Source organism: Patella vulgata, chromosome 3 (assembly GCF_932274485.2).
Source record: "Patella vulgata chromosome 3, xgPatVulg1.2, whole genome shotgun sequence".
In the NCBI taxonomy this organism is placed as follows: domain Eukaryota; kingdom Metazoa; phylum Mollusca; class Gastropoda; family Patellidae; genus Patella; species Patella vulgata.
The window spans coordinates 21,219,176-21,228,994 of NC_065881.2; the positions used below are offsets into that span (position 1 = coordinate 21,219,176).

At 37.1% G+C, this 9,819-nt stretch overlaps 2 protein-coding genes across 5 annotated transcripts in view; one reads left to right on the forward strand and one right to left on the reverse strand.

Moving 5' to 3' along the window:
- LOC126815727 (nibrin) overlaps positions 1-9,819 on the reverse strand; it is a 417,793-nt gene that overhangs the window by 186,806 nt on the left and 221,168 nt on the right. The gene's annotated exons all lie outside the window — the stretch shown is intronic.
- LOC126816279 (zinc finger protein 184) lies at positions 159-9,239 on the forward strand. 3 transcript variants are annotated; one of them, XM_050542584.1, is made up of 4 exons: positions 159-317; positions 3,036-4,448; positions 7,129-8,113; positions 8,789-9,238. In XM_050542584.1, the coding sequence occupies exons 2-3, from the start codon at positions 3,052-3,054 to the stop codon at positions 8,105-8,107; spliced, it is 2,376 nt and encodes a 791-aa protein (XP_050398541.1). In that variant the 5' UTR covers positions 159-317; positions 3,036-3,051; the 3' UTR covers positions 8,108-8,113; positions 8,789-9,238. The 3 variants fall into 3 exon arrangements, with proteins under 3 accessions (XP_050398541.1, XP_050398538.1, XP_050398539.1); XM_050542581.2 differs by having other exon boundaries at positions 7,129-9,239; XM_050542582.2 differs by lacking the exon at positions 159-317 and adding an exon at positions 401-486 and having other exon boundaries at positions 7,129-9,239.

Consider the following 9,819-nt stretch of genomic DNA (forward strand, 5'->3'; position numbering starts at 1 on the left):
TTGAGACAATTCATTTTAAACATTATCGGCAATATCGGGAATTAGGTGTATGCGGTTTCAATTAACAGTGTCTTCGCCTTGTGTCGCTAGGTCTATTTCCGAAGAAATTATTCATTTGTTAGCTTTCGGTGGAGAAAAATTTACAATCGTGTACTGGGTAATCAAGTCTGAACCAATCAAATTAGAACTAGAAGCAATGGTGAAATTTATCCCTCACACCCGAAGGATTTCGGCATCCAATTCTTAAACTACCAAATATAATAACTTTCTAATTAGTAAAGCGAACAGAGCTTGTGCCCTTCACAGATTTGAACCAGGTAACCACGAATCAATGGGGTTATTGTGTCCTGCGTGATGAAATGTTTGTATCTAGGGCAATATGGCGTCGAGATTAGTATTCTCGCTTTATAGCGTGGTCAAACTAAAGGAAAGTAGACAAAATGTGCAGAGAATTTGACTTCGTGGGTTCCACGAATTTTACGAAAGGTGGTTATTATAATTTGCAAATCGTACACATTCTGAAGATATATAAACAACAACGATTTAGCTTACGGCTTAACCACTTGGCTTCACGTGACTTTCCCTTCTTTAAAGTTCTTTAGAAATAAAATTAAATAATCCTACCCTTGAAAGTTGAATGGCTTGAAGTTGAATCGTAGTCGTACTCGTAGCTGTACATTACAGTATTATTTAATTAGTTCCGATAGAAACTGCTTCTGACCGGACCTTGTACTTACAAGTTACGTGCAGTAACCTAGCGCACTTCTAATTAATTTAAATGGGGCATTTCTTCATTTAAAAATGCTGCCAAACTACACAACATGTTTTGATACCTGTACTGCCACTTCAGTTCTTGCTGCCTAAATTTAAATTTCCACTGGATAATATAGGCCTACTTTTTTTTATTTGAAGGAATTATATTTAATCATATGATTGAATATAATTACAACAAATAAAAAATCCTCCCCTATCTTAACCTTGGATCTCCATGTAAATATGGTTGGGATTATAATTATTAGGCTATCACTATGGAAACTGGTATTCTGTAGTGTGGGGGTGGGGGGCAGATTTAACAGGGTTTGGATCATCTGGATCAACCTGATACAACTCCCACAAATTAAAATCATACCCTATGGAATGCCGGATCATTTGATTGTCTAATACTAGTAGTAACACATATTTTGGACTTAATGTCAACAATTCGTTAACGATACATTGTGTAAGATTTAGATAAAGAGCTGACCATTCTTGCTATAGCTCAAAAATAGATGATGTAAAATGAAAATATTGAAAAATTTCATTCAGCATTCTTGCTGTAATATAATAGCTTAAAAATAGAGATGATGTAAAATGAAAATATTGAAAATTTCATTTAGATTACTTCATTCTGAGCAAAGTTATCACTGTTTGTAGTTTTAACAAAATGAATGCATAGTTGTAATCAGGGCACTGGTATTCGAGACAGCCTCGCTTTCCCATTTTTATATGCCAACAATTTTATACAAGTCACAATTTTTATCTGATTTTGACGAAACTTGAAATATAGGTCTATCTCCCAATGATCTCGGTTCCTTTTGATATTGGCATGTATTGGATCATTACTTCATGGATTATGGCTTGTGGACACTCTAGAGGTCACAATTTTGATCTGATTTTGATGAAACTTGGAATACATGTTTATAACCCAAATATCTTGTTTCCTTTCGATATTTGCGCATATCGGATCGTAACTTCTTAAATTATGGTCCCTGATTGTACAAAAAATTGCGTTTTTAGCTTGTGGTCCCTCTAGAGGTCACAATTTTTATCCGATATAAAATTAGTATATCACCGTTACACCCTAATGATAGTTGAGTTCGAATTTCGTGAAAATCAGACCAAAACTGCCCGACAAAATGGCCGCCCATTGTACGCAAATAGTGTAAAATATGGTATCAAGGTTGTGGACCCACTAGATGTCACAATTTTCATCTGATTTTGATGAAACTTGTAATGCATGTTTATAACCCAATAAAGATCTTGGTTCCTGTCGATATTTGCACATATCGGATCGTAACTTCTTGAATTATGACCCTTAATGTTACGAAAAATCGCTTTTTGTTTCTCTATCCATCTCTTGAAAAATGTGGGCGTATCCTGTCAGTCAGCCGCTGGTTAAATTAAATTTTTAAATGGTGAACCGTTCTAATCTAGTTAAAGTATCTGATGCCATCGAAAGTTGATTATGGTCTTGTTTTGTTAATAAATTCCTAATTAATAATTTAGATAACATTTCAGGCCTAAAGAAAGACCTGCAATAGGCAGACTTAGCTCTTGCATAATGTATGTTTAACAAGCATGATTATTGTGCGGTTCTGTCAAAAGTTCGAGTTATGAATAACCCCATGGAGAATTAATTGGCAAAATATTTTGGGAGTTGAATGAAAATGCAATAGAGAAATTGTAATTGAGATCTATGACCCAGTTCAATCTTTTTAAATTAAATGCTGGATACACACTACTTGCTGGTTAAAAAATGTAATGTGCACTGCAAGTCGACTGGTGACTACCTACATATGCATAAGAAACAATAACCTACAATCATTAATCACTGAGCGACCAAATATATCTACATGGATTAGTATTGAGAGAGAGAGTTTGTCTTATTTTTTTTTGCACCAACTGGGTTTATGAGAAAGTTAGAGAGAAATGGGGTTTAACGTTCACTCGACACAGACTAGGTCATATAGGGACTAACATGATGTTTTTTTCTCAATAATTCGCTTGCACGTAGGGGTCTTTAACAGTGGAAGGAAACTGGAGGACCCGGAGAAAACCCACGAGGTTGGACAGGCAACCCCACTCCTTGTCACGTACAACCGTGGATTCGAAACCTCACCAGTTGTCTCAATGACAGGCCTTATGAATGATTAAAGCAAAAACCTCCCTCCCGCATCAGGTTTTTTTTTTAGGATTTAGGATTGTCTGAGAACCAGAATACTTATTTTATATGGCCTTATTGATGATAAGATGTTCTTTTGTTTGTACTTTTTCAGAGCTGCATTTGAAAATATGGAGGAAGGCGAGGAAACGGAAGATGTTAATTTGGAAGATTTTATGGATGTTATTACTGCGTACAAATGCAAATTCTGCAGTGTTACTTGCTCCAGCGCCCAACAGATGACCTTACATATTAAAAGTGACCACATGTTTCCAAAAGATGGAGTTATACAGTCGAAAAACAAGAAAGATGACATGGGAATGGTTGATTGTAGCAATATTACTACAGGACCTGAAGAACAGCTGACTATTATTACTGATGATGGTAATAGTCTATTGGCTGTGGCTACCAATGCAACGCAGACGACAGCAGAGCCGCAGAATCCAGGTCAAGTTCACACGATTAATTTGAATGCCACTGACACCATGACCACAGGTGCCAATTCGTCATCAGTGATGTGCATTGATGGGGGCGAACAATACACACTGACAACCGATTCTTTAATGGACAATACACAACTCAACACAAAGTTACTATATGTATGTGGTCAATGCAGTGTTGGCTTCAACAGTATCGAAGATTGTAAAGAGCATATGTTACAAAGTCATAGTCTCACAGAAAATACATTTAGACCAGAAGTTGAGTCTTCAGCAACCGAGAACACCCCGTCTAATAATCAAATTAGTGTTGGAACTCAAATGGAACCAAAGAAAAAACCAGGACGTAAAAAGAAAACAGAAGTCAAACAAGAAGTTTTGAGTTCAGAAGAATCGGAACTGGAAGACAAAGATTGGGTTCCCTCAGAGAGACCTGGACGTTCACGTAGAAAAATACGAACACCAAAAGCCTTGAGAGAAGATTATTTCATTGGAAAGAAGAAGAAAAATAACAAGCAGAAACGAATCACTAATAAAGACTATGCACATAAATGTCATTTATTTGGCTGTATGGCAAGATTCAAACAAAAAGCTAATCTCGACATTCATGTGTCTTGCCACAACACGGACAATGAAGCATTCACATGCCCTCAGTGCAAAAATGGCTTTGGGGCGTGGAAAAATCTCCGCTTTCATTTACATCGACAACACGATGTTGACTTAGATCTGTTTGAATGCGAGGTGTGTGGGTTTAAAACAGATACCATGAACAAATTACGTGTCCATAAAGAAATACATAGTGACTCTCGTCCTTACACTTGTGATATTTGTGGGAAGGGCTTCCGTCAATACAGTCAGATGAAAAATCACCAAATGATTCACGCAGAACATCAGAAGAAAACAGTCCAAGTCACAGTGGTGTGTAAAATATGTGAAAGAACTTTCGCCAATAAAAAATGTCTATTAAAACATGAGCAGACTGTCCACTGTGATGAAAAACCATTTAAGTGTACAGTATGTAGTTATGCGACCACTAGAAAAGCCATGCTTACACTTCACATGAGGATGCACACGGGAGACAAACCATTTAAGTAAGTAAATGATTGCTTTAACTTACTGATGGGAGGTGTGGACTTACCTAATTTATCCAGACTTTTCACTAAAACTTAAAATTTCGGATAAGGTGCAGTCGTTGTTTGAATTTTAGAGGAGAGGCGAAAAAAGCTCCCCTTAATGAACAGGGGATCACGTGGCTAAGTGGGTAAGACGCTAGCTAGCTAGCCTGGAGGTCGGGTGTTCGATCCCTGCATTGGCCGAGAAAGTTCATCCCTTGTCAGTGATGCAGGACGGAGGGGCTGACAAGGAAAGCAGTCTAGTCGTTCGGATCGGACAAAAAACCGAGGTCCCGTGTACACATTGGCGTGCACGTAAAAGATCCCTTGACAGTTGGAATTCGATATAAGATTAGGCCGTAGTGCCGCTGTCCGGGCAAAATTTCCCTCATAGCACACTGTATGGCGTATGCCCGTCTTCATTAGCCCAGGTTAGGAGCAGAACAGTACGTAGGACGTTAAACTCCATTTCATTTCATTTCCTTAATGAACAAATTGGAAAAATTGCTACCTCAATCCAATTTCAAATCAAATAAAATGTTGTTTATAAAAGAAAAGTCATTTAAGTTTGCGAATATTTGGTTTTGATTTTTTAGATAAACTGTTGATTGTTAAAAACAAAATCATGTCACAATATTGGTTGAATCTGTGGGCCTAAATTTTAGATTGAGACAGAATTTTACCCCAATCAAAGAAGTCTTCTCCCAGTTATTTTATGCTTTGAATTTGATCCTGAAAACTTGTCTCCATTTAATTGTTAGTATAAAAAAATTTGTAATCTATCAGAAATACATAAGTTGGTGGAGGTGGTAATATGAATTTGATAGTCAAGAATGTGAAACAGAAAGTGGACCATGACCTTAAAATGTCAGTGTGATCTGTTCTGACTGAATTCAACAGTCACAAACATGTGAAAATATGTTGGAAGGTCATCATCTGGGTCAAATCACTAAGGACTTTGGTTATTAACAGGAAGGAGGTTCTTCTTACACAACATTCTTTAATGCAAGATTATTAATGTCTCTGTGTATCAAAAAATATCAATTTTTTACAATTTTTAATTCTTTGCAGGGTTTTGATAAATAAATCGTCTCAATGACTGCTTTTGAGAAGACCAATCAAGTATTTTTTTTCCCTCGCGAAATAGGATTAAGAAATTTAGGTGATATTCCTGAAGAAATCGGTGTGCTCTAAAAGAATAATTTCTTTTGCCGTTTCGACATTGATTATATTCCCACATGGAAATCTGATTGTATATTGTTGTTGGCCCTCTCCAACAATCAGTCTGTCGTCCGCAATTTCTTGTGGCCACTCTACAGACTACAAATGTCCAATCTTTTCAAAATTTATATATGTTGTTAACGTTACCAGTAGTGAGACTATGAATCCTATTGAATTTCAACAATTTTCGTTGATTACATCTAGAGTTATGGCACTTGTTTCATTTTGTGGAACCATGTGATGACAAAAGTTATCATCTGATCTGTATTAAATTTATGTAAATGAATTAAATTGGTAAAACGAAGAAGCCTATTGAATTTAAGAAACTTCTGTTAAATTACTCTGTAGAACTTTATGACAAAGGTTATCATCCGATCTGGACAAAATTTAGATGCATTATTTAAATTAGAAACAAAAAGCCGATTGGATTTCAGCAATGATATTACACTGTCTAAAGATTTTGCCTTGTGGAGTGTGGACTGCTCAGGTGACTTTTATCAGTAGTGGGCATGTGTTGCATAGGCTGGCAACATATCTTTGTTTTTATAATGCTGTCATCTGATGATTATGAAATTTATTTGCATTATTCAAATTACCCAAACAGGAAGCCTAATGAAGTTCATCAATTTGAATGCATTACTTCTAGAGTTATAGGGGGGTTGGATGGCTGAATGGTTAGCGTGCGCGGGCTGTATCATAAAGTCTGTCATTGAGTCGACTGGCGTGGTTTCGAATCCCCGGTTGTACGTGGCAAGGAGTAGGGTCGCCTGTCCAACCTCGTGGGTTTTCTCCGGTTTCCTCCCACTGCTAAAGACCCCTACGCGCAAGCGAATTATGTAAATAAAATTAAACCACATGTTAGTCCCGAAATGACCTAGTTTGTGTCGAGTGGACGTTAAACCCCATTTCTCTCTCTCTTTCTAGAGTTATTGTCCTTGTTGACCTAAAGATTGACAATGTGACACCTTTTTTATACTGCTTGGATGACTTATCTGCTGTAGGTGTATGTTTCGTTGCCTAACACCAGTGTGTATTATTAAGATAAAAATATATTCCTATTTTTCAGGGACCACGGTGGCTAGGTGGGTAAGACGCTGGCTCGCTAGCCTGGAAGTCGGGTGTTCGATCCCTGCATTGGCAGAGAAAGTTCATCCAGATTTTTCGGCGTGGTTCCCCCTTATCAGTGATGCAGGACGGAGAGCCTGACAAGGACAGCTGTCTAGTTGTTCGGATGGGATGGAAAACCGAGGTCCCGTGTACACATTGGCGTGGAAGTAAAGGGTCCCTTGGCAGTTTGAATTCGATATAAGAGTAGGCCGTAGCACCACTGCCCGGGTAAAATTTCCCTCATAGCACACTGTATGGTGTATGCCCGTCTTTGTTAGCAGAACAGTAGGATGTTAAACCCCATTTCATTTCATTTCATTCTATTTTTCAGGTGTGATCTATGTAATTATGCTACTGGTGATCATAATTCACTAAGGCGACACAAGATGCGACATACTGGCCAGAAACAGTACAAATGTGGGTACTGTCCTTATTCCTGTATACAAGCCATATCACTCAAATGTCATCTAAAGACTAAGCACCCGGGCTGTGAGGGTAATTATGTTTGTGAACAGTGTACCTTCCGAACTCTCAATAAATCTGCATATGAAAACCACATGCAGGATCATAAAAATGGCCTAATAACTGAAAAACCTAGAGCAAAAGTTAAAACTTCCATTGTTACTCAGTCTTCTTTACAAATTGCTGACACAGAAATGATGAACCTGGCAGATAGTCAAGAACCTATGCAGGTCCGAATGCAGGTTCAAACGATGAAAACAGGTGAAGCTCAGGTCAGTGCTGAAGATTTGGCTAAATTGACTTGCTATGAGGGCCTCATGACAGGTGAAGTCTCGGCTGCTCAGTTAATTTATTCTGCGTTAAATGCCATTTCTCAAAGTGAAAAAACAGGTGTCCCTCAGACGGCTGAATTACTTGGTGGTGTGCAGTGTACCACACAGTCCGCAAATTGCGAAGAAGGAGTAACTTCACATACCATTACCTTCCATCTTCCAGCTAATTTTCAAACTCAGAATATTGGGCATGGAGAAGCTGTCTTGTTTGGCCAGCCTGTAGAAATAGTCGAAGCTGTCGACCAAAATACAGTGCAATTCATCAACGAAGCCACAGGAGAGGCCTTGGATCCAGAGAATGTTGTAACCATGGGGATTGTGGTCAATGATGAAAATGCCGGAGTCGAAGATGAATTTAGCACGAATGAATGTATACAGATAGATCCGAGTCAAGTGTCATTCATTGTTAACAGTGACGAAAATAAAACTATTGAAGAGGGGGAAACATTGAACGAAACTTCTACCAACCCACTTAGTACAATAGATCTACAGCAAATAGCACAGGTACAGGAATAAACCAAGGTAAAAAAAATACCGGGGAATATACGATTCTTTCAATCCCCAAAATAGTGACAAATTAATGTGTGAGACGACTGCATCAGAAAATATCTCAACCAACTATGACAGCTGAAATATTCTGTTTAATTACGTCACAATTCTACACAAACCTCCTCAGTTGTCGGGACTGTGACAGGACTGAATTCCATGTCACGAGATTGCAATTCTGTCAATTCATAGTGTTTCGGACGGAAAATCGAGCATGCGCTAGGGGTAACTAGGAGTGCATTCTCAGAAATCGATCATCATAAAACTGTTGCTTTACTGTGTTTATGACGTAATTGTGTTAAATAATGAATATTTCTTTTGACTTATTCAATATTCAAATGTGGGAATGGCAGAACTAGGGCTACAATATATTAAATTATGTAAGATTTACATAAAGAGCTGTCTGTTATTGTTATTATTTTCTAGAACAAAATCATTGTACAATAAACTAAAAAGTCTGTGGAAGATAGCAGATATTTTGTTGAGGAATAATATAAGTGTTTGAAGTTTTGACAAAAAAAGGGTAAATAACCTTGTTTGTCAAGTACCAGTATTTGTTGTTACTTGCTGTTCATTTACAATAAATATTGAAGCCTAAGTAAATTCTTTATTTATCCTCTGTCAATTTCTTTTTCCCCTGTTTAATTGCAGAGTCTGCAGTAAATTGAAGTCTCAGAATGTTCTCACAACTGCTAGCCATTTGATTAAAATGAACTGCTCCTTATGTGACCAAAGCAAACATCAAGTGGGCAGACTGTCAGTCAGTGATGAAGTTACATTTTTGTCCTGCCGATGCCCCATGGGTGTTTTTCAAAGAATCCTATATTTTTCTAGTGAGATTGTGTGTCTTCTTTCCATATATACCAAATATGCCATACTTTAGTCGGATATAAATGCCCTATGAATACTTTCCAGGGAATGCATCTTTAAGTATACTGAATTAAATCTAAATCTAATTATGGACTCAAGAATAATAATTTATAAATAAATATGAATTGATTTGTGTGTGGTGTTAAATATTTTGTAAGGATGGTCAACTTGTTATTTTTATATATTTGTTTGTTAAGTTATACCACATATGAAATGTTTGATAGATGAATAATAAATTATTCTCATATAAATTTTGCTGTTGTGACTTTGCATTTTCTATATAATATGGCTGATCCTATGAAAATGCTCTATATATAAAGAAAGAGTCAAGTGGGTCTGACTGATGTAATGTAAGGCCATATAAAATAAATATTCTGTTTCTCAGATAACCCCCTCACTTAAAAAGGGCAGACTGACCAGTTCTTATTTGAACAAAAAAATAAGAACAGTCTGGTGGAAAGCAGAAGTGTGCCATGGGCTCTATTATCAACTAGCAGTGTTATTGACAATCATAAATGATACTGGATAATCATACATATTTCTATAAACAGATAAATATAGTGTTTGAAATGTTATGTTTATGAGAAGTCATTTAGACAAGTGGTGATCCTGACAAAATAAATTCTTCTGTCCTGCATTGTTTTTTGTTTTTTAGGATTGTCTGAGAACCAGATTATTTTTTTAAGACTTAAATGACTATACAGAGTGTGTAAGAAAGGTTTCTGACAGTGTGACCCAAAATATTATATACCTTGGCCGGATGACCTCTACACCTTGAGGCCCCAACAAGATCTCCTGACCCGGCTGATTAA

What these genes read in the sequence shown, in the direction of transcription:
- LOC126816279 (XM_050542581.2), top strand. Translation starts at nt 3,052, where the DNA reads ATGGAGGAAGGCGAGGAAACGGAAGATGTTAATTTGGAAGATTTTATG. An exon ending in ACGGGAGACAAACCATTTAA is followed by an intron (nt 4,449 to 7,128) that starts GTAAGTAAATGA and finishes TCTATTTTTCAG; the next exon opens with GTGTGATCTATGTAATTATG.